At 36.8% G+C, this 24,663-nt stretch overlaps 2 protein-coding genes across 5 annotated transcripts; both read left to right on the top strand.

The window, feature by feature from the left end:
• Window positions 1–376: 376 nt before the first annotated feature.
• On the top strand, window positions 377–10,109 carry LOC103988664 (serine/threonine-protein kinase RUNKEL). The gene is made up of 10 exons (XM_009407271.3): window positions 377–551; window positions 627–716; window positions 971–1,023; window positions 1,192–1,267; window positions 4,131–4,192; window positions 4,274–4,352; window positions 4,624–4,683; window positions 4,797–6,428; window positions 6,980–7,849; window positions 8,642–10,109. Exons 1-10 carry the CDS (start codon window positions 504–506, stop codon window positions 9,761–9,763), a joined length of 4,092 nt encoding a protein of 1,363 aa, XP_009405546.2. The 5' UTR covers window positions 377–503; the 3' UTR covers window positions 9,764–10,109.
• Window positions 10,110–11,794: 1,685 nt separating this feature from the next.
• LOC135583027 (tubby-like F-box protein 6) lies at window positions 11,795–18,993 on the top strand. 4 transcript variants are annotated; one of them, XM_065091956.1, is made up of 6 exons: window positions 11,795–12,604; window positions 13,295–13,382; window positions 14,308–14,437; window positions 15,159–15,338; window positions 17,554–18,028; window positions 18,878–18,993. In XM_065091956.1, exons 1-5 carry the CDS (start codon window positions 12,251–12,253, stop codon window positions 18,020–18,022), a joined length of 1,221 nt encoding a protein of 406 aa, XP_064948028.1. In that variant the 5' UTR covers window positions 11,795–12,250; the 3' UTR covers window positions 18,023–18,028; window positions 18,878–18,993. The 4 variants fall into 4 exon arrangements, with proteins under 4 accessions (XP_064948028.1, XP_064948026.1, XP_064948027.1 ...); XM_065091954.1 differs by lacking the exon at window positions 18,878–18,993 and adding an exon at window positions 18,481–18,707; XM_065091955.1 differs by lacking the exon at window positions 18,878–18,993 and adding an exon at window positions 18,389–18,707.
• Window positions 18,994–24,663: the final 5,670 nt, after the last annotated feature.

The raw sequence follows: 24,663 nt of genomic DNA, 5'->3' as shown, positions 1-24,663 counted from the left end.
ATTTAAATCATTTTCTACTTGAGACCTCAAGTAATTAGTTATCATTAACATCCTGATTTTTATATATTTTAAAAATTATATTAAAATTTATATATTTATAAAATAAAATATTTAATCCTATTTCTTCTTACGCCGTTATTCATTATCACATATCTCGATACTTAACAACGTGTTAGAAGCTCAAACACTAATACAGCACGCAGCTCAAACAGTTGCCACGGAATCAACGCCCCTAATCGAGACTGGGCCCACCGAGGCACACTCGATGGGCTCCCACACGAAATGGATTTCAATTTGTTTTCGATGTCGCCATTTCCCGCCTCTTTCCTCGCCTTGAAATTTGAATAAAGCCATGGGATTGGATCCCTGCACAATTAATCCGAAGCCCCTCTTGTCGTACTCCTTTTGCGTTTCGCCCCTCCGCTCTTCCCCTCGTTTTAACTCGTCCCTTCGTCCCCAACGCTCAACCTTGAGCGCCGAACCCTATCCCATCCTATCCCGGCATGAATAACTACCATATCTACGAGGCGATCGGGCGTGGAAAGCATTCGGTACGTCTCCGTCCTCGCCGCATTCGCATCTCACCACCGGTCTTTGTCGATTTCTAGGGTTTTGTTTGGTTGCAGGTGGTTTACAAAGGAAGAAAGAAGAAGACGATCGAGTATTATGCGATCAAGAGCGTGGAGAAGTCCCAGAGGTCGAAGATACTTCAAGAAGTAAAGACACGATGACTTGTAGCACCTTATTTTTAGTTAAATTATCGAACTCTGGCATAGATTTATTGGATGATCCTGAAGGATTATCTTTTATACATGTGTCAATTCGTGTTATAGATGATTAGTCGATCTGTTCTTGTGGCCGTGTACCCATTCTTATGCACATGAATGCTTAATTACTGAGCATTTACTTCTTTCTTTACACTTTTTTTCTACTGAGCAACTTCTATTGTTCTGATCTTTGGTCCATGTAGGTACGGATGCTTCACTCGCTGAGCCATCCAAATGTATTGAGGTTTTATTCTTGGTAAGATATAAGTAGGCTTGTCTAAGTATTTTTCTTGTGGTAAGCCTTCTTTGTATATTCTGTATAAAAGTGTTCTAAAGACCTTATCTTAGTCATCTGTTCCCTTGTAAATTTTGATGAATTTTTCGTTTCCAACTACTTTATAGGATTATATTATGTTATTTTCAGGTATGAAACCTCTGCCCACTTGTGGCTGGTACTCGAATATTGCGTTGGTGGGGATATCTTGGCATTATTGAAGCAGGTACTTAATAAGCTTGCCCGTTACTCATCAATTACTCAGGGTTCAGCATAGGAAAGGTGCAAGAATGACATACAATGTATATAACAAATAATTATGATTGAAATAAACTGATTTGATACATATGTAAAAAACACTTTGAACTGATTGATTCTTTCAAGCATGCTTCTTGTAGGCCAAGATGCTTTTTTGCATTTTACTTTTAGGTAAAATAGATACCTGATTATCCTTGTCTTCCTACCGAGGTCCTATGCTATGATGGATATCCATAATGATAAGACAAGTAGACTATATTTGTTTTGGCTGACTTTTGGAAGATTACAGTATTTAATTATATAAAAGGAAGGAGTCTTACAGCTATGGCTGCCATTTCTAATAATTATTTTAGAATATGGTTCTTAGATATGATTGCTCTTGACTTTCATATTTAGAAAGGACAATCCGTATAAAAGTGATGGCTGCTTGATCCATAATAAATCTACTTCGTACTCACAAAAAATGTTGCTTAAACAATGAAGTTGGTCTGGTTTTGTTTTTCTTGTATTTTAGGGAGCTTTTATAGTTAAGCAAATGATTTAATCTACTCTAATTTCTTTTCACTTTCTTCAACTTCTTTATAATCTTTTACCTTTTCATATCCTTCTCTTTCCCTCTTGAAATGAAGCTTCATCAATTTGCTCCTTTGGTCTTTCCTTTCATGATATTGGTTACAAGTATGTGGAGGTGAAATATGAACATTTGAGTAATGTTACTCCTATATTCTTGACTGTAAATTTTGTACTACTTCTCAAAGTCTTATGAGTTGTGTTTTTTGTTTTTCTTGTTGTGGCGGTGAGCAACCTATTTAATATATATGGGTGAAATTCCAGTTTGTATCTTGAGTAGCAACAACATTTCTATGAGCAACAGCCTCCTTAGAGGGAGATCTGGTATATTTAACATCTTTAGAATTTGATTAAACAAAAATAACATAGAATGGATTCATCAAAAACTAATTATGTAAGAGATTCAGCTGGGATTTAGTTGGTTGATTTGGGTCTTGACTCAAATCCAATCTAAACCAATCATTTTCTTTTTTAGTATGAATGCTGGGATTTAATAGTAGGTTTTTAAATTGCTATGAATAGTAAAGATCAGTACTAACTTGCTTCAGCTATTAAGCTTTGGCTCTTGTAGTGTCTTATGGGTTAATGAAGAGATTTTTGGATTGCTAGGATTGTACATCATAACAAATCCCTCCTTTGAAATCTATTTTATCCCCAAGGTGGTGCTTCTAAAATGATCTTTGCTGTATCTTGTTGAGTTGACTTCTGAAAGGATTTTGTTGAGCCTGAAATTTTGTGGGAAAAAAAGGACTTTTATAAGGTTTTATAGATATAAATTATATTAGTCTCTTAGACTTGGAATACATTTCTTTGGTTTGTTCAAGTTGATTTGTTTTTTGGTTTGTATCCCATCTTATGGGATGTTCTGTACCTTGGAGGTGGTTCAAATGTGTGATCTTCAATTGGATAATCAATGAGTGAAGATCTGTATCTTTCACTTTTATTAATTGGTCAACCAAAGTAATGCCTCATGCTGGTTATGGTGGCATGGATTAGAAAATTGCCTTGTATGGGTATGAACCAGGTGGTAATGCTGGTCCGATATAGAATTGGACCATAGGTTATCCCATTTTGGATGGTGTGGGCTTGGTTTAGGGTTTATATTTAAAGATTTTTCATCAATACAACCTTTTTCTCTCTCTTCTTCTCTCTCAAGATTGCCATCAACCCCCAAACCTCATGCCCTAAGGTACTTCCCGCACAAGAGTTACCTTGCTCGCTGCCCCTAGTTGTCGGCCCGCTTGCCTGGTCAATACCACACTAACCATAGAAGTTTGGATTATTATTGTGGGTTTTCATTGAACGTCAATTACATAGCTGATCACATTAGTTTAACTAGTGATGTTGCCTTTTACAAAGCTGGATTTCATTTGAGAGATCCTAATAGCTTACCTCAAATAGTTTGGACCTTATGTTTTGTTGTATATTTATTTCTAAAAAATTGTAATCAAATTGGGACTTGTCATATAATGGCAAGCATGAACAACGCACTGGGTTACCATTCTACTTGTGTTCCTTTATATCCATCCTAAGTTGGTAAACCTGGGTAATGTCAATAATGATGATTGGGCATCAGAGATCAATGGTATCTACAAGTCAACCCCAAGTACTGTTCTATGAAAGTTTCATGTTAGTTATTGACTACTGAACGTAATCATCTTTGTGTGGAGCTTAGGTCTATTTTTACCCAGTAATTGCATTTACACACATGATAAGTTGACATTTTCTCTGAATTAAAATCCCAACATTCTTTATCCTATCTGTGTGTATGTATGTGAACAGCAGCCATGACCATGCCACCTACGCATATTATCGATCGATTGTTTGATAGATTTAATTGTTTTCAGGATATCCTCTCTTCAGAGTTATCACATTGTGATGGTAAGACTAATATTTGTATTGTAATATGCACATATTTTATCTTAATGGCATATTTTGCATCGAACTTTTCAATTGAGAAAATATTTATGCTGTTCTATTTCTTTCTCATGTTTATATAGATATTTCGGTAGTGTTCAGAACAAAGCAGGTCTTGTGTTTGATTTTTTTCTTTTCATAGTTTTGTCTGCTAATTGAATGTTCTCAATAACTAATTGAATATTCATATATATAATTAGTGCATGTGAGATCGGACAAGATATGTTTATATTGGTTCCTAAAAATTCTGTTATATTTTTGGCTTGAATTATGAACTCATTTACATTTTTTTAACTGTTTCTGGTTCTTTCAAGTTAATGCTCTTGCTTCTGACATGCTTGCAGGATGGCCAGCTTCCTGAAAATTCCATTCATGACTTAGCCTCTGACTTGGTGAAAGCTCTCCAGTTAGTATTACTTGCCAAAGAAGTTTTATGTTTTATATGATTATTTAGTTCTGTTTATAATTCTAAAAACATAATGTATAGGTTCTTGCATTCGAAAGGAATAATTTATTGCGATCTAAAGCCATCAAACATTTTACTAGATGAGTTTGGTTGTGTCAAGGTATTCTTCTCTATTTAATACAATCCGAAATCAAAGTTTGGTAGAGGGTGAGCCCTAGTGTCATGGAAAGGTTGGTTCTTAGCTACCTGGGTGATCAGGGTTAATGTCACAAAAATGACCTCTTTGCTTATAGGGGGAATGCTGTGTACATTGGTCCTCCCTGATCCCTTTGTTGCTGGGAGCCTTGTGCACTGGGCTTCCTTTTATTTTACTATTAAAATTTGACATTGTACTGTCTTTACTATGTTTTTGTTGGTTGTATTTTGTCTAGCTTTGTGATTTTGGGTTGGCAAGGAGATTATGCGACATAGAGAAAGGCTCTCTTGCAATGGTTAGTTCCTCAACTTTTGAACTATTCATCAATCATTAAGGTGCTCTTTTAATATGATGTTCCTTATATTTGAACTATTGTTTTTCATGTTATGTTCCCAATGTATATGTTAGCTGCCTCAAGCAAAGCGTGGAACTCCCTGTTATATGGCTCCTGAGTTGTTTCAGGATGATGGTGTCCACTCCTATGCTTCTGATTTGTGGGCACTGGGATGTGTTTTATATGAATGCTATGCTGGAAGGCCTCCTTTCATAAAAAATGAGTTTACACAGTTAGTAAAGTCCATCATTTTGGATCCTGCACCACCTCTCCCTGGGAACCCATCCAGCTCATTTGTGAATCTCATAAACTCATTGTTAATGAAAGATCCAGCTGAAAGACTGGCATGGCCTGAACTTTGTGAGCATAGCTTTTGGAGAACAAAATTCTCTTCTGTGTCTCTACCTCCTCATCCTGCTTTTTCTAATATGCTTCAACTCTCTGTTAAGCCATATTTGTCAGAGAGAAATGGCGAGAAATCTTCTCAACAAAGGACACCTCAAAAGCGCCAAGAAAGTAAAATGGTCAGAGGTTATAAACAAGATGAGAATTCTAATTCGGGTAATAAGGCTTTTGATACTTCACTTAAGAATGCACAGAATAGCAGAAAAAATAGTACAAAACATGGTGGGAAACTTGAAGCTGCAAAGGGCATAAATCTTGTTAGGTTGTCAAGGATGGCCAAGTTGAATTTACAGAGGGAAAATGAGAAGCAAAACTACAGGCGTCCTCTGCTGGAAACATGTGAGAATAATGCTGAAGTGAAAATTGAGAATAATGACATGGAACTCGATTTTAGTGAGAATCCTGATGATGACTTATCTGATGATGCTGATGGATCTGAGAATCCTTCTTGTATACCTGTTGTAGATTTACAAAGCCCAAATATTGATGAAAAAATTGAAGAGATAGAGCAGAATATGAATCAATTAAATGCTGCTGTTGACAATTTTGTCGACAATGGGCCTGATGATTCCAAGAAACCAGTGCATGAAGCTTGTTCAGAACAGCTCGAAGTGGCTGCTACGCCACCTAACAGCAGCAACAGGAAATTTCAGCAAGCAAAAGTAACTGCCGGAAGTGCAGCGGATTTAGACTCGTCTAGCTCATCTAATACTTTATTTGAAGCATTTTGGCATCCATCAGATCTCTCAGTAAAGCCAGTGATGCCTAGTAGAAAAAGTGATAAAGTTGCAGATGCTGTTCTAAATCTTCCTTTTGAATCTGTTCCTGCATGTGATTATGTTAAGCTACCGACAGAGAAATTGAATGCAATTAATAGTATGATTGTTCATATCTTAACTGGAACCTCTCAAGTTTCAGAGAAGCAGAATACAATCAGATACTTGGAAATTTTAAGTGGAAATAGTGATGCTGCAAATATCATAATCAATGGACCAGTGATGTTGTTGCTTGTGAAAATTCTGCGGCTTTCGAAGGTGTCTGCTGTGCGTGTTCAGGTTGCTTCTGCAATGGGTCTTTTGATTCGGCATTCAACATTTATTGAAACAGAACTGGCAAATTCTGGAATTATAAATTCACTGATGGATGGACTAAGGGACAAACATGACAAAGTAAGAAGGTTTTCTATGGCTGCTCTAGGAGAGCTGCTTTTCTACATCTCTACTCAAAATGATCACAGTGCCAAGGATAACAACATTAGTGAGTCTCCATCTAAGGAGAGCAGATCTACGTCTTGTTGGCAGGTTTGAATTCTCTAGTTTGCCTTTTCACTATTTCCATTTTATCAGTTGATCAGAATTGATTGTCTCAGTTGGTGCAGAGTATGTATTTGTTGCATCTCAGCCATGTTATGATTGACTTGCCGATGGTTTGTTTGATGGTTTATAATTTTGGTTTGGTACATGTTAATTGTCCTGGATGTTATACCACGAGTTATCACTGAAAAATAATAAAAAAAATTAATATTGACCATTTCCAAGCTTAGGTCTTGTATTGGTCCTTGTATCACTGTCCAATCATAAATTTCTGGATTCAGCAAGTGCTGATTATATTGTATTAGTTCTTATGATCTTATCTCAATTTTTTAATTGCTTCATAAAATTATTTATCCTGCTTATCTTATAGTTCATAAGATTAGATATTGGACTATGCTATTGATCTCATTTTTCCCTTGCATTGGCCAGACACTTTTCTGTTTTGGACTACATTGTTAGAATGCATGTAAAATTCACTTTTTTGTTTTAATTTGTACTATATTTTGTTGCTTCTCTAATGGAAGGAATATTTAAGACAGGTTCCTAATACTGTTATTGCATTGGTCTCATCCATCTTGCGGAAGGGAGAGGATGATGTTGCCCAACTTTATGCTTTAAGAGCAATTGAGAACATATGTAGTCAAGGAGGGGACTGGGCATTTCGTTTTGCTAGTCAGGATGTTATAGGAAACCTCTGTTATATATATAAGGCTGCAGGGAAGCAGGAAAACACAAGGCTTATTGCCGGATCTTGTTTAGTTCGTCTTGCTCGTTTCTGCCCATCATGCATACAGTATGTGTTTGATAAGTTGTCATTCAAGGACACAGCATCTGCAGTAATCAAGGGCAACCCACGCGAGCAACAGATTAGTCTAAATCTTCTTATTATGTCAATTTTAAGTATGCCTATGCTGACAAACATGAACAGACATTTACTTTCGTTGGCGGAAGAAAAACACATGGTGCCTGGTCTTATATCACTTATCGAGCAGGGGGCTGAAGCTTTACGTGGAAAAGCACTTCTATTTGTAGGTCTTCTTTGTAAGAACAGCCGTAAATGGCTTTCTCAGTTCCTTAGCAATTTGAAGTTACTCTCTTTAGTTGATAGATTGGGGAAAGAGAAAGATGGATTCATTCAGCAATGTGTAGAAGCATTTGTGCATCTTGTTGCAACTATAGTCCCAGGAATCCTTGATACTGTGTCTGGTGATATGCAACAGATGATGGGTGGTAAACGTCATGGTCCTATTGCGGCTTTGACTGGACGAACGAATCCAAAGAGCAGTGCTCATGTGCTTCCAGTTATTCTTCATCTTCTTGGAAGCTCTTCCTTTAAGCACAGAGTGGTGAGCAGTCACGTCTTGCTCCAGTTGGCAAATCTGATCAAACTCCTACAGGTGCCCTTTCAGGTATAGGTCTTTTTTTATATCTTTAGTTCTCAAGTTTCTCGAGGTTATAAGTTGCTTGAATGTTTTAACACCATAGAGCTTTTTTGCTTGTGTTTTTCAGTACCTAGTTTTCTGTTTTTAAAAACTAACCTGCAAAACATTCTTTTGTAAAATAGTTTATAATTCTTAGTATACCCTAATTTCTGGAACTAAAGAACAATTTATATAGAATAATTTAGTTCTCATTTATTGGATCTGTATTCTTCTATATAGGTCATAGTTCTTAGTATATATTTCATTAATAATATCATAAGATATGTTTTGTAGAATATTTTATACTATATAAAATAAAATATATAAAAATATATTACATAAATTTAATATAATAAATTGTATTGTATATTATTATCTATTACAATAAATTCTTTTATTGTTTCTCTCTCTCCTTGAATCTGAGAAACATCAAAACAAGGAAAGATTGAATATTAAAGAAGGATGTGTCCAATGCACAAGGTTTCCGCTAATTTGGGGTCTGGGGAGGATAAGACTATTTCCATGATTCGAATCTTGGTCTCCTATGTCGCAAAGGAGCAACCTTATCGTTGTTCCAAGATTGAATTTGATTCTTGAATATATGAAAAAAATTCTTGATGATAGGTCTGGATAACTCTTTGCTAGTAGAATATAGACTGCATTTTTGACTTCTCATTGAAACTTTAAATGCAGTAAACAGTCATCTTGAGTCATAAGAAGTAAGATATTAGTTGATTACCCAGGATTTATTTTACATACGCTACTTTCTATGAAATGCAGGGAAGAGATGATTTCCAGATAACGTTGCTTCAGGTACTTGAATTAGTCATAGAGGAGCCTTCCGTTATTCTAGATGACCCCAAGATATTTACGGGTCGGATTCTTCCGGGCCTGGCCATTATCTATAATGGGAACAAAGATGGAGATGCCAGGTTTTTATGCTTGAAAATATTGTTTGATGTGATGGTTGCTATCTTTGATGACGCTTCATTAACTAATGACCAGCAAACAATTGAGGACTTAAAGTCAATATCTCAAACCTATTTTCTTTCTCTTTACCCGACGTTGATTGAAGATGAAGATCCAATTCCTATGTATGCTCAAAAGCTTCTAGTGATGCTTATAGAATTTGACTATATAAAAGTATCAGATATTGTGCACCTGAAAGCAGTTACTCGGTGCTTTGAATTTTTGCTTGGTGATCTCTCTAATGCAAATGTGAATGATGTCAAGCTTTGTCTGGCATTGACCTCTGCTCCTGAAATGGAAACTAAACTGTTGTCTCAGCTACATGTGGTAAGAAGAATTGGAAATCTTCTTGAATTTGTGAATGCAAAGGAAATGGATGATTTTCTTGAACCAACCTTGGGACTTTGCAAAGCATTCATTTTACGTGGAATTAGCAGCAACAAAGTTACAACTCTTTGCAAAGAACCAGCTCTATTATGCAATAGTGCTTTCAACATGAGTATTGCCGTTGACCAACAGCACTGTGTCAAGGATATCTGTGACTTTGCCAGCAACCTCACCGTGTTCCTTGATTTATTCAGGTACCCTAAAACACAGATCATGGATTTATCATCAGAGTGTGTGGTACTGTTACTTAGAGCAGCACCTAGAGAAGCCACCATGGGCATTTTGACAAATCTTCCAAAAATTAGCAATCTTTTGGAATTCTTAAATCATAATGCCTTTGGCTTACAGATTCTTCGACTTTTGTATTCCCTGGTCTTTTCTTGTAGGCAATACCTTTCTCAGGCAATGATCCTATCAATACCAATAACGGCAATTTTGAGAATAGAAACACTTCTTTCATCTCTTAAGAGCTCAGGTATTCCAGGAATTTCAGAGGCTGCCATGAATTTGACCCTTGAGTTGCAACGACTCCCTCGTTCTCTATGAGCTCTTTATATATGCCTTGGTAAAGCCATTCATTCTGAATATTTTGTATCATGTTTCATATGCCGATAGTTCCACTACTCATGGTGGTGTATGGGATTCAGGGATGTCCAGAGCCAATTTGATTTAAGAATGGTCTCCCTTTTGCTTAGTGATCTGTAATTTTTCATCCTGTAGAATATTTGTATAGTTTTGGTCTCATAAATGACTAATCACATCAGTCAAATTGTAAAAGAGGGAACCGAGCTTGTGTTAAACCCTATGATGACAGTTCACCTCATCTCCTGCTTGCTTGCTGTATTTTGCTTGAGTTTTTAAATAAGTGTGTGGGTTTACAAGAAGCAACTGTTGCTATTTTCATTTTACGAGAGAGACTACTATTATCAAGAATGTTAAGCAAAGCTACACATTGCCTGAGAAGATACATATTGGTTATTCATCATTACGATCAGATATAGTGAAGTTACGGATCCCAATGTATGCTTCTGGTGTTCATTGAAATATGAATTAGAGGTGCTTACTTGCTTGTGTACATGTTTAAACTGCCCTAATCATCTTTCTGCCTTCATTTTGATGAATGTCTACCTTGTAGTAGTAATATGGATGGTGAAATTTTAGCATGCAATCCTGTTTCGGTCATCTGTTTTGCCACCCTACAATTGAGTCATTATCTCTATTTATAAGCTAAATGTATCTTGTTTTATCCATATTTCAATTATACTTTGTCCAGTTAAACCTAAGTCAGTGCTTTATTCATTTGACTTGAATCTTGGTGCAATTCGATCATTAAGCGAGCGTCTGGCTCTCTTTGTTCACATTAGAGGAGTTCTTATATATATGCGAACTTGAACCGAGTCAAGTTGATGTGGTCATCCTTAGCATTTCAGCCATCATGTGTAAATTAATCCGTTAAGACAAAGAACTATCGTGTTCTTTAAAGTAATCAGTTGGGTGCAAATTAACAACCTCTAAGTCACAAAGTCCAACTTTGTTTTCACATTCTTACCCTGAAAATTAATCCTACCCACATATTTTATAAAGGCGTTCGTTAGCTTATTTAAGGAAGACTTTATAGTTAATCTGTCATCTTGTATACAAAGAAATGCCAAATTACCTATGAAAAATTTTGTAAACAGGTCAACAGATGACGCAATTAAAAATTAATTTTATAAAGTAGAATTTTTTAAGTTTAAACTTAATTACTTTTTATTATCAGCCTAATAATCAAATTTCTGAATTTTTGTATTTATGTATACTGTACGGCTCAAAAGAGGACTAATTATAAATTATCTTATAGTTAGACCTCTTTGATATTTTGATTTAAAAAATTTATATTGAAATCAAAAAATGAAATATCTAATTTTAATTATTCTAACACCATTGGTTTTATCGATGGATGTACAAAAATAATAAGCAAAAATATAATTTCAACGTCTCAATTATATTCTCGATGGTGATGGATGATAGTGTCATCGGGAGCTACGAGTAGCTATTATGGATAAGGACGTAAAACAATGATAAGAGTTGAGGCAAATGGAGAAAAGGAAAAGAACGATGCGGAAGTCAACGTTTGCATTTCCAACGGTGTCAACGCACACGCAGATGAAGAGCGACAAAAGAGTCGTTCGACATCTTTTGTTGACGTCAATAATGATGCGAAGAAGGATGATAGATTCAACGTCAATGCGATTGTTGACTAGTGTTGATACGAATGTAGAGTGTCGGTATTTTTGTCGTCCTCTTTATCTTCTCTATTTACCTCACCTTTCGTTGTTAGTCTCCCTCCTCATCCATAAGTCTCAACGACATCGTCATCCGCTACCATTAAGAATATAATTAAAATATTAAAATTATTTTATATTTTTATCGATAAAATCAATAATATTACTGTAAATAGAGATAGATGTTATTCTTTAAAATTCTAATATAATTTTTTTTAAGTTTAATGACCTAAATACTAAAGAGATCTTAGTAAAAGCTAATATATAATAGCTCCTCGAGGACAGCAGGCAATCACACGATAAATCTAAATGTCTCCTCCTCCTATCTTTCCCCCCTTACCCACCCGCTTCCCCAATTCTAAAGCTCCAAGAGCTTCCCTCTCTATATTCCCATACTTCACTCACCGGCTCTCCCCTTTACCCCTCACCTCTGCTCAGATTTCCCCATTGGATCCCCGAATTCTTTCGTACGATTGGTGCTTTGAAGGAACGATTCTGAGATTCGACTCCAATTCTTCTCATTAATCAACATTTCTTTGTGTCAGTGAGTCGAATCTTAGAAGGGATGTCGATGGTGTTACTAGTTGCTTCTACCCTCCGTCAACCGGGAAGTCGGTCCATCCGCTGTTGTCTTTCACGGTAGCTGCGATGGGCTTCTAATGCTTAATCCCGAGATCTACGCCGGAGATCTTGGATGCTGTAGGGTGCCGGAATTGGATCGGGTTCGATCGAATTCTAGCGTCTTATCGTAGGATCTGGTGGCGGATCGATGTCGTTCAGGAGCATAATTCAGGACTTGAGGGATGAATTGGGGAGCATTTCGAGGAAGGGCTTCGAATTGAAGATGGGGCATGGGCTGAGGTCGCGGTCGCACAGGGTGGTGCACGACGCCCTGGGCCCGCCTTTGGTGGGCGCGCTGAGACAGAGTTGCTGGGCGAACATGCCTCCCGAGCTGCTGAGGGATGTGCTGGTGAGGATCGAGGAAGGCGAGGGCTCGTGGCCCGTGCGGAAGGATGTGGTAGCCTGTGCCGGCGTCTGCCGGAGTTGGAGGGACACTATGAAGGAGATTGTGATGACACCTGAGCTGTCGGGGAAGCTCACCTACCCTATCTCATTGAAGCAGGCATGGCCGCTTGTAGTGTTCTCAAAACAGCCGCTTCTTTTTATTTTTCTTTTTTGTTTGGCTAATCACTCTTTTGGTGTTTATCTTCTAAAAATCTGAATTTGTTTCTTATAGTTAATCGATGCAAACTCTTGAGAATCTGGCCATTTTGACATTCTTAGAAAAAACTCAATGAGTTACTGATTCATGTGATCAATGGTAGTGAAATGCTAAATACTTGGTCCTTTATGTTTTACCAATCCACAAGGGAGGTGCGTAGATCCTATTATAATGCATACAGGAATATTCATTCATGAGTAATGAGCAGATGAACTATAACTAGATCAAAGAAAAGTAGTTTTGAAACAATCAAAATTGTTTTTTTCTGTTTGCCCACCACAGAGTCCATCGTCTTCATTCTTGAAGGATTTGGATTAAGGAAGGCATGCATGATGCAGTAGTATATACTACAGTTAGGCTGCGACCTACCATTTGTTATCTTGATATGTTTTACTAATCCACAAGGACCTACCATTTTGGACTCATCACAATCTAATCTGATGGGATATATATTTACAATATGATGCTCTTGAAATTACCTTGCACTAGGATATGTGTTCTTCTTAATCTATTGTTGGCATTCGTCAATCTTCTCTCCTATTTAATCAACTTTGTCGCTTCTTTTATTCAAGTCTCTTCTATTATGTGCAGCCTGGGCCAAGGGACTTTCCTCTCCAATGTTTTATAAGGCGAAACCAGAGTACACAAACTTACCATCTCTATCTTGGTCTTACGCAAGGTAAGGCTTTTCTCATCCTGTGAACTAGTGTCCATTTTCAGACTTGATTTTTGTGGACTTGATGTAAATCTCTTCTGTATTATTATTGAACATCATGCAAAATGGAATGCTGCAACTTCTGCTACATTCACTTGTATTAGTGTAGTTTTCAATCAGATTAGCAGTTATTAAGTGTCATTTGAGTCTACCACTGATTAAGTAGGTTCTGACAATTTGGAGTTTTTACTTGCTTTAACAACAACAAAAATTGGCCACACAAGTAGTGTGATTTTTCAATGGAGCTAGTTTAAACCATGAAAAGAAGGCCTTTTAGTGAATATCCTACACCTGTTCACCTAAAGAGTTCTTGACTGAATTTAATGACATATTGGCATCCCATTTAGTACATCTTCTGTATCGACCAACCATTTTACATCTTGACTCGGACAATAACCAAGACATTGATTGTTGTGAAAATTGGCAACGCTAGACAGGTCCACATCTCTAATTCCTTTTATAAATTACTCCCCTCATCTGGCTCAGTCTTGGGGCTCACAACATTTTAGGGTAAACCAGTTATTTCGAGAAATTCTTGATCTCATTCCTGGTGACTAAACAAGCCAGCATTTGTTCACAAAATTTCTAGTTATAACTATCAAATCGTTGGTGGTTTTGTTATATCCAGCTCAAGAAAAAGGAACTTACCCACGTCAGTCTGCAACTGATGTGTTCAGCCTCCAGCTTTTAGAATGGTTTAACTATTGGTTCACTGTACATTTGGTTGTAATAGGAAATTCTATGCCATGTCTTGAGGGCATGCCATATACCTATTTCATATTATATGATTGTTGATCACAAATGTGTATACCTTGTTTTATATGCACATTACATGGTATGCATCCAAATAACATGACGGCACCATGCTGGCAAACTCATCATTTTACAGCACTGGCGGCTGATGGCAAGTTCCTGCTTGCTGCACGAAAATGTCGGCGTCCTACATGCACCGAATATCTCATCTCTCTTGATGCTGATGACAAGTCAAGGGGAGGTGGTACATACATTGGGAAACTAAGGTGACTGTCATATAGTGTATTATTTTTTATTCATGTCAAGAATGATATATTTCTAGTCTGAATATCAATTGCCAAATTTCTTGCGGGGGGGATAGAACTGTGAAAAAAAAAGAAATGATTAAGAATATCATGAGATTTTTATTGTACTCAAGCGAAGTGCTTCCTTATAGGCCTCGGTTTTCCAAAACCTGTTCTGTTTTTTAAGGGTTAGTCTAGACAAACAACTTGTTATCATAAGTTGCAGAAAAAAAGATCAATTTAGTTTTGTCTTCTAGAAATGCTTAAAGAACAGATTCCTATAATCATAAAAACATATATTTTGAATTTGACTCTCTTGTTGGTTTCTCATTCACTGGAGCCATAATGATTTTTATTTAAATTTGACGAATGCGTAAGGTCATAATTTATTATGTGACTGGTCTTCTGACAGTAATAGAAATCTTCAACTAGACCTGGCTGCCCAAAGTAAACTGCAAGTAGGAATTCTTGTATGAGCTGTACACTCATATACATGCTAGATAGTAGATAGAATTAATGAAATCCTGATTTGTCACTTACAAACTGCAGCTCTTATTTTACTTCAATTGCATCATATGTGTACTCACAGAAGCCTGATATGAACATCACTTGGAGAAATTATCTACTGTTGATTGCCTCTTTGTTTTAATATAAAAAAATTGTGGCAGTGGTGTATTATTATCTTGATTTCTATTATGTACAGATCTAATTTTCTGGGAACCAAATTCACTGTCTATGATGCTCAGCCACCTCACGCTGGAGCTACAGTCTCAAGGAGTCAGTTGACTCGTATAATTGGTCCCAAACAAGTTTCTCCCAGGGTTCCTGCTGGAAACTACCCTGCTGCCCACATTGCTTATGAGTTGAATGTGTTGGGTTCGAGGTAAATCATATGCCAACTTTTATATAAAGTTAATTTGGACCTTGGCTTTGTAGAAACAAGGCAATAGCATCTTCACCTGCATTTAGAGGCTAATTATTTGTAGCTTAGTACACTATGTCTCTTTAATCTTAGTATTCAGATGGTTAAGTGTCTTTAGTTTCTTAAGAGTGGACTTTAGAGATCTGGACATGCAGTGTGAAAAAAAGAAAAAAGAAATCAAGAATATCATGACCATACAGATTCAGAGAACAAACATATAGTTTGGAGTGAAAATTTGTTCATGCTAATTGTGAAATGAATCAAATTCTGTTGATTTTGGATAAGAGACTCATCTAAACCGTTTATCTAAGATGAGGGATTAATAGATTGATCCTCCTTCAAATTGATACCTGAGAGGTTTGCCTACAGTTAGAACATAGATGGCTGGGAAAGAAGCATGGTTCCTTCAAATAACCAAGATTCTCCCTTTGCTTGTCTGAACTTCAAATGGATCAGTGGCTATCTAATAGTGATTTTCAAAGGAGGGAAAATGATCTCTATATGGTATGATGGCATGCATCAAGAGAGACATCGAGCTACCATTATTTCTCTCCTTTTGGTTGGGTTGCCTAAAATATACAGTATTGAAAGAGGCTGACAAAGATCATTCCCCTCCCCTTCAAAAATGCATAAGCAAGTGACCCTTCTGTAACCTAGCATTTTATAGTACAAAATCAGAGAACTTAAATATGTTACCATTGTATATACTGGGGGAATCCTGAAAGAAAAGACGATGAGGGACTCCATGGATTTCTTGTTAAATAGCCCGTGATTCACATAAAAACCAACTACTGGTGTCTTTCTTAGAGCTAATTTAGTGGTTCAATTTTAGATTTATCTTCCACAACTGCACTTCATGCAGACCCGTAAAATCTTCTTACATTTTCTCTCCTACCCTTCTCTCTCTTTCCTTTTTTTTCTCCATGTCTGTGCCTGTGTTCCCTTTGTTACTATCTAGCATCCAAATCTATGCAATAACAAATTCCTTCCAATGCTGAAGTAATCTATGAATTCAATTGTATATCCACAATGAACCGCACATACTCCATTCTGATAGGCCTTATTTGGAGCTTTCTACATGGGACTGTTAATTGATGTACCAATTGAAGGTATTGTTTTAATCGTTAGATCTAACTTACACGGTAATATCTTAATTGTTAATAGTAGGTTCATGGAATTTATTACAATTTTGTGTGATGATAAACTCTCTTACAAACAGATTATGGTTAATCCACTTTCTTTATGTTCATCTGATTGTTTGGTAATTGGAGTTATGCCGGGGAATTTTCCTGCAATTGATTGTTAGGGTTTGGCCTAAGTGCTTGTGTGAGATTTGTGTCTAGTTTCTGGCCATAAGCTACTATAAGAAAATCAAGCTCTTCTGATGATACTGCCCCTTTGGAAGTTAGTTCTGGGAGAACTGAGAGAGAACATCATACAGTCTTATACAGGAATTATTGTATTGGAAATATTAGCACGTGAAGCAAAATTCTGTAGAAGATTACAAGGTTAAAGAGTTCTTGGTAAATATATTGTGCATTCTTCTAACAGGAACATAGCCTAAATTTATATCTACTTAAGCAGATGCTCAGATAGAATCTGGCTCATATACTTTGGTAGTGGAAGCTTACACAGAATAAGATTAGATGTTGTAACTATTCCTACACTGACATAATTAGAATGTGTGTCCTTGATGTCTGGAATAACATGCTCCTTAGCTTTGTTTTCTTATTAATGAGATTCATGAAAGTGTAATTGCTTTGGGAAATTTCCTGCTCGATCAACTCTTAAGAAATTTCTTACAAACATATTGTTTACTATAAATTAAAAAAACTCTTAACTGCAATAGTATCATCAACTGAAGATTATGCATATGTATCTAAGTTTTATACGAGTGGAGAAAAATTGTTAGGATTGTGTTAATTTCAAGCACACAAGTACTTTTGTCGTCCTACATGCCAAGTGTATAGTTTTGATAAATCATAATGCTCTTCAAATTAGCAAGGTTGGCTTGGACATTCCTATTCAAGCACCACACTTGTTTTCTGGTTTGGCGATTATAAGATCTTTCAGTCTATTTAGCTTTAGATATCTCTAAAAGTCCACATGCTCTATGTAAAACATGTGATAGTGATGGAATGTGCATTACAATATGATTTATATGATTAACTAGCAGAGGTCCTCGAAGAATGCACTGTGTCATGGACTCGATACCTGCTTCTGCGATTGAACCTGGAGGAATGGCTCCGACTCAAACAGAATTCTTGCATAACAGCCTCGATTCTTTTCCATCAGTTCCATTCTTCAGATCCAAGTCATACCGCACGGGAAGTTTGTCAGGATCAGTATCTGGCTTGAAAGAGGAAATGTTGGTTTTAAAAAACAAAGCTCCAAGGTGGCATGAACAGCTTCAGTGCTGGTGTTTGAATTTCAGGGGACGTGTAACTGTTGCATCAGTGAAGAACTTCCAGCTGGTGGCCTCTGAAGAGAATGGGTCATCTAACCAGGAGGAGGAGAAGGTAATTCTCCAGTTTGGCAAGGTGGGGAAGGATTTGTTCACCATGGACTACTGCTATCCAATATCAGCATTTCAGGCATTTGCTATCTGCCTCAGCAGCTTTGACACTAAGATAGCTTGTGAATAAGACCAGGTGCAACCATATTTTCTTTTGACCTATTCTCTAACTTTGCTGCAGTGACTAAATTTTGATATAATGATTGTTTAAAGCTGATCATGAATAAACTCAACCGTGAGGCTTAGGCAATCAAGAAGAATATCAAGATGTTATTCTAGTTAAGGCATTCTACCATAAGCCAAGTTTGATCATTAGTGTTTGTCTACTAGTTGAAGTAACTAATAATTAAGGGAAAACCCTAATTTAATTACTTTTGATGATTACATGGAGTTGCTTCTGCTCACTGGAGTTGATATTTACCAAACCTTGTCTTAGTTATACATAATGGAACATTACACTGCACATTTATCAAAATTTTGCTTTAAATAATTTCAGTGGCTGGAAACTGCTGTTTTCTTGGTTTTCTAAAGTGATGGACATTTGAATAAAGCTTTGGAGAATGTAACAAATATTGGTGTAAATTTTAGGAGGGATGGTAGGAAAAGCAATTTGATTGATACAACCGGTCAACTAATAGTCTCTTGCCTGGCGTGCAAAACTATTCCAGCAGTGTGCTCAGAGCGTGATTGTGATCTCGACTGGTTTGTGTGCCATTTCAACACTCTGCCTTCCGTTTTATCGCACATTTGTGTATTTGCTTTTAAAATGCAATGAATGATGCTACAGAATGCATTATGAATTTGGTTTGCTTGCATCGAGCAGTTGTCTGTTGTCTTAGTAGGTTGGCATAAAAGCTATTCTGCGTGTAAATTTTAAGCATTCCTTATTGCAGAAACTGATAATAATTTGTTAGATTGGCATATCTGAACTGTAACGCGGCAATCAAATATCATTTTCACTTGTGAGAACTGAGATAATTTGCAGTGTCCAGGCTCTGCTACAGCTGGTAGCTTCTTGAAGCCATAGGCATTTCCTACATCAACAAGGGAAGGAGACTACCTACATTCTGGCATAAGGATTTTCTTAAGAGGTTTGTGAGTTTGTTCGTTTCATTTATATGTTTACTTTTGATGGTAAAGACTTTATATAGATCTCAAGGTCATTATGATTTGTTATTGTTGTTGTCATAATTATTGTGTAGGAAAATAAAGCCTTTCTTTAAATTTTTATTTATGCAATTACATCTAGAGACTTAGGCTACCAGATGGGATAAGATCATAATTTATATTTGACACTATTCATTCATTTGCAAATGACACATCTCTCAACTCAACACGTGATTTGACTTCAAGATCTTTTAGTTTTGAGATCAACTTAAATTGTCATTGTACTTTCATCTCAGATGTGCACCTGAAAACGATTGAAGACACGAGTTCTTCCATCACGGTCAGAGTACTGAACAAAGTATTGGGGAGAAGCGTTACGGGATGGTGGTAGAGGGGCAAATACGCTATTTACTGAACTCCCAAAGGATAGATGTGTAAAACCTCCATAAAAGTCATACCAGTCAATCAAGCAATCACATAAATGCATGAGCACAATTCTCTCGTATCAACCTTTCGTCAAGTCTTTCTAATTGTTAGGTCAACACAAAGTATACTAGTCAACCAATCTCATATATATTGTATAAGCTCAGTTCTGCATCCAGCATCTTATTTCCCATCAAGTGCTTAATGCTACCCAATTGGTAGGTCAAAAAGTGTTGCGGTCCACATGAAATAGGAGACAAATACCTATCCAATCTAATCTACCTTAAGTTATTTTCCAACAATAACAACAAGACCACAAAATTCTAACTATTTAGGGCCAACTAAGTCATTTAACTCCTTAAAAAGTCATTACTTCTTACCAAAATAATCTATAATTAGAATCGAAATCTAAACTAGAGTTGATTGATTAAAATTGGAATTACATTAAAACAGCTAATCCCATTAACAGTACTGGTTCATGAATTCAGGAACTGGAATCAAAATCCCACACACCAATTGGGTTGTGCGTTATTATTGATATTAAAGCAAGTGGCTAGTCTCTGGATCGTGAACGCACATGTCAAAGCATTAGAATTCAAGCATCCATGCCTAGTGCTCGTTAAACATTGAACAGTCAAAGACTACAACATTGAGTAATACTAACCTAAAAGAGCGGTGATGGGGTCATCCTTCATTTATTTTAGATCAGGATTCAGTCGACTTCCAAGTTGGCGCAGCCCACGTTTTTACAACGTTAACAACGCATCCTGCCACTGTAGATAGCATGCAGCAATTAGTGCTGCGGGCCTTGACTGGCGTTTGGCCTTGTCAAGTCCACAGACTAAGATAAAGAAATCAAGAAATAAGCAAGATGATGGCGATATTCTAACTGCTCAATCATAGAGTATTGGGAGTTTAAAGCTGGAAAGCTACCACTTGTGTTCATGACTCTATAATTCTTGGAACCTCACCTTAGTTCTTCTTACCTCTCTCTCTCTCTCTCTCTCTCTCTGCCTTCTCCTATGGGGAAAATTTGCTGTGGAGCAGCAGATGATGATGATGGAAATGGTGGGCTAGACATGATGGGCTTCCTTGTTGCAGTCATCATTGCGTTAGTGCTGATACTCATCTGCAGCCAACCACCCCGTCGACGCGCGATGGTCACCGTTTGCCCCAGTCGCTGCTACTGAGGGATTGCAGCAGCCTTCAACCTTGATGTTCCAAGTATGTTGTGTGATGTTTCGATCTGCTGTGTCACATAGAGATCATTCAACATAACTGTTACTATTATATTTGATATATCCATGACTTTGGCAGATCTTTCAGTAGTAGCTGCAGATAAGATGATAAACCAAGAAACCATCTTTAGTTGTCTGATAATTCTATTTATAGAAATCTTATATGAATGATAAGCCTCATGTTCATCAAATTAAGAAAATGATCATTTCTATTTTGCTAAGCAGAGTTTGATTGGATAGAATTTCCAACGAGAATCATGTTAATACTTAATGCTACTCAGAGATCAGTAATAACAAGAAAACGAGAGAGCTGCTACATACCAATTAAGAGACTGACTTTGCAATCTTTGGGACTCAATTAGCAAGTAGCAACCAAAATTGGAGGACCATTGTTGTAGCATGCATTAAGTTCCCTGCATCTGTATCCCAAGCCCAATCAGTTGACTTTCGTGCCTTTCTTTTTTCCTTTCTCTTCCTCGAAGAATCAGCTGCTCCCTGCTCCTGTCTGCTTGTTCTTACATTTTTTTTCTGCTGCAGTCCTCTTCAACCAGTGGTGCGGAAGATCTTAATTCTCTACATGTCATATCATTCTCTATCTTTTCTTCTTTTTATCTGCATTTCTTCGACTTCATAAGGGCGGGCCTTGGTACAACGATGAGGTTATGCCCTTACGGCCCGAAAGACAAGCCTCTTTAAACATTTAAAGGGAAGGCTGCATACGTTGATCCTCGTAGAACCCACATTGGTGGGAGCCTCATGCACTGGATGCCCCTTTATTTCCTTTGCTTCATCTACAGTGATTTCATCAGAAATCTGCAGATCACTTGTCTCTACCTCGGCCACTTCTTTGTTCTTTTTTCTTCTCTTTCTCTCTTCATCACCACCCTCTTTAATAATGCCTTTGCAGCAAATGCAGATTCTGCTTCCTCAGCAATCCTCTTACTGAAAAGATAATCCTCCCTGTCCATCAGCTGACTACTCTGTGGCTTCTTCAATCTGTTGACCAAGAACCACATCAGTTTAAATAAGTAGACAGACAAAAAGCAATTACTGCATCAACTGGAAGTCAACTCTTAATCTGTCTGAGGAATGTGTGGCAGAAAGATGGTGGAGAGGAAAGCTTAGTCGTGGGAAAAGACCTTGGCATAAAAGGCAAAATATCCTGCCACAAGTTCCCATTATTCTTGACATCTCAAATTAAACCAAAATGTCAAAGCAGAAAGCTGATATATGGGATTATAAATATAGTTCTATCTGAGGAATTTGTTCTTCCTTGTTTTATCAAGCACTTGAACTTGAGAGGTTCTTATGATGCTTCTCTATGAAGTAACATTTATCAGTAAGTACAAAAACAGGAACTCAATACAAGGTTTGAAACACATAGGGAGTAAAGCTTCCAAAGAGTCACCAATAGTAAGATCAAATTCATACCTTTGCAGGAGTAACGAGAGAACCTGCACCTTTCCATCTATCATAAGCCTCAATTTTGGCATGCCTTTTGAAAATATCGAATAGTCCATTTTGCTCTTGGTTTTCCTTTTGATTCTTTATATTTGTTTCTCCATAACTAAGGCCATAGAAACATCAAACTTGTATGACAGAAAAGAATAGTCAATATTCCAGAAGTGACAGGATAACTCATCTATTTGATAGACATTTGGTGAAGAGTACTAAGTGCCAGCGTGCAATTTGGCCTTCAAAGTTTTTCTTTGAGATCAGAACCAAAAGTGTTGTTCTCATGTCGCAGTGCCAGATGTGGAGACATCTCATTGATCTTCTCTGCATAATCTCAACCATTTTAGCAAATCAAGTTCAATTAGACTTTGAATGTAACGAAAAATAAAGTTAAGTACAACTGATGCAGGCCTTCTCTTGGAAACCAAAAAATTCAATCCAGCCACCGACCAAGACAAAAACAACAAATCATTCCAAGTCAAGAATTATTAACATACGAATGACCATAAAGAACACACATTAATTTCACTTAACCAGAAAATAGCATAATGTAGGACAAACATTAAAATGTCAAAATGCCAAAAAATTATATAAAAGAAGAGATTAAAAACAGAGATTTGTTACTATAAGTTTAGAACAAATCACATCAATAGTTATAGAGAATTTCTCGGAATTGTGAAGTAGATAATTAATGCATCAATTCCTGCATGACAATGACACCATACTCTATATAAAGCTCATCGGCCAGATTTTGTACGCACTTTTTTTTACAGTTCATAACATTAGTTGAAGTTTAATAGTCATCCTCTATGTTCACAGCAAGTCTCTGTCTCTGTCTGTCTGTCTCTCTCTCCCACCCTCCCCTTGTTATTTGTCATTATCTCATGATGGTGGTACACTTGACGACACAATTTCCGCACCTAACATGTTGAAGTTACATTCCATCCAACCCATCAACAAGCACAAGCAAACATACCACAGAGGAGCAAAGGGAAGAAAAAAAAGAAGAGGTAAGCTGAGACAGAATAATGGCAAAACATACGGTTATATCTGTGAAATAAAGGATATATTAAATGTTGAACTAGCTATTCAATTGCATTTGTCAAATATCATTATTGTTACAAGGTTTGCCATCCTTCATCAGTACAACTACAAGTATATCAGAGAAGGACAGTACATCAGATCAGAAAAAAGGCGAACAAATAGTAGCCCTTAACCTCTAAGAAAATAAATGTCATTATACAAAAAGGAGGTGTCATGAGATTTGTGAGTAAAAAAAAATTTCATAGGCATTTCCTTCAACCAAAGTTTTTACTATTTCTTTATGTTAATTACACTTCACCCACATGATGAAATTAGAGAGGCATTGATAGTACAAAAGAGTTGAAGCACTCTCTTTGAAATACAAGTGGATACATTTTGAGTCTTTTGTATTACATATATAATAGTTTCTATTTGCATTGCCTCATCCCAAACCCTAGTTTACAAAGTAGAATTCTATTTGTTATAATCCTGAGGTAGGGGATGGCAGTCTCAGATTGGATATCCTTCAAGATTATATGATCTAGATTGTTGAATCATTAGAATCTGAAAACATTAAATTTAAGGGTATTAGCGATACCAAAGATAAAAGGTTGAAAGGTTAAGACACACAAGGCCAAATATCAAATAAACATAGTTAGAAACATATATACAACACCTTAGAATCATCATCCTGATTTTAAGTCCTAATTTACAAAACTTTGGTATTCCTAATCGCCTATCGTCATGTCCCATGACACATTTTTAATGTCTTAATCTCATCAACATTATTCAATTTTATTGATACAAACCAAGACAAGCAAAATCCATATCAGAATTTCCTACTCTATTCTGCGATTCATTATGAAAAGCATTAACAAAAAAGATACCCGCTAAGACCTGATTGGAACTCATGCGGTCATTCCATTTAAACCTTTTGATGCAAGAAAAAGGGACAAAAAATCCATGAACTGTATAACGAAATATACCATGGAAAAGAAGTACGATCACATATGTAAACGCGACAAAAAAATATTTAACTTGGGAGTTCCTGAACATAAGAGCCACAATAAGCTACATATGATAAGTGCAATACCTGCATAGAAAAATCAGGTTGATCACCTTTGAGGCTAACTGACTTCTTAAACTCCTGTCCTAGTTCCTGAAAACAGGAATTACAGAAACTGTGCAAGAAATCAAAAACCAATCCATAGCAAATCATCAGAGCGATTCAAAGAGTAAGTTGACTGTTCCATCACGACCAGAGCAAAGAATGGGTCTCAACCATGTTAACTATGTCGAGCTTTCCTTAGGATTTCAAGCAGCTACAACACATATTACATGCTCAACGTCACGCTCTTAATAACCCAATAAAAAGTAAAACGAAAGGCCGGTCCGGTCCCTCACAGCATCAAATGGAGCAACAAACGCCTAAAAGCAATCCCAAAAGGGGTTCTGCAACAAGGTCCGACGGTGAAGCCTTTCGATCTGAGAGTGAAACAGTCCGGAAGGATCTGGTTCAAGCTCG

Source organism: Musa acuminata, chromosome BXJ2-1, assembly GCF_036884655.1.
Source record: "Musa acuminata AAA Group cultivar baxijiao chromosome BXJ2-1, Cavendish_Baxijiao_AAA, whole genome shotgun sequence".
NCBI lineage: Eukaryota > Viridiplantae > Streptophyta > Magnoliopsida > Zingiberales > Musaceae > Musa > Musa acuminata.
The sequence above is the reverse complement of the archived record's forward strand: the minus strand, read 5'-3'. Positions and strand labels throughout refer to the sequence as shown.

Excerpts from the sequence above, each read along its gene's own strand:
- LOC103988664 (XM_009407271.3), top strand. The coding sequence starts at position 504 with ATGAATAACTACCATATCTACGAGGCGATCGGGCGTGGAAAGCATTCG. Across the intron at positions 4,193-4,273 it reads GACTTGGTGAAAGCTCTCCA|GTTCTTGCATTCGAAAGGAA; the intron begins GTTAGTATTACT and ends CATAATGTATAG. Across the intron at positions 6,429-6,979 it reads GATCTACGTCTTGTTGGCAG|GTTCCTAATACTGTTATTGC; the intron begins GTTTGAATTCTC and ends TATTTAAGACAG.
- LOC135583027 (XM_065091956.1), top strand. The coding sequence starts at position 12,251 with ATGTCGTTCAGGAGCATAATTCAGGACTTGAGGGATGAATTGGGGAGC. Across the intron at positions 12,605-13,294 it reads ACCCTATCTCATTGAAGCAG|CCTGGGCCAAGGGACTTTCC; the intron begins GCATGGCCGCTT and ends TATTATGTGCAG. Across the intron at positions 14,438-15,158 it reads ACATACATTGGGAAACTAAG|ATCTAATTTTCTGGGAACCA; the intron begins GTGACTGTCATA and ends TATTATGTACAG.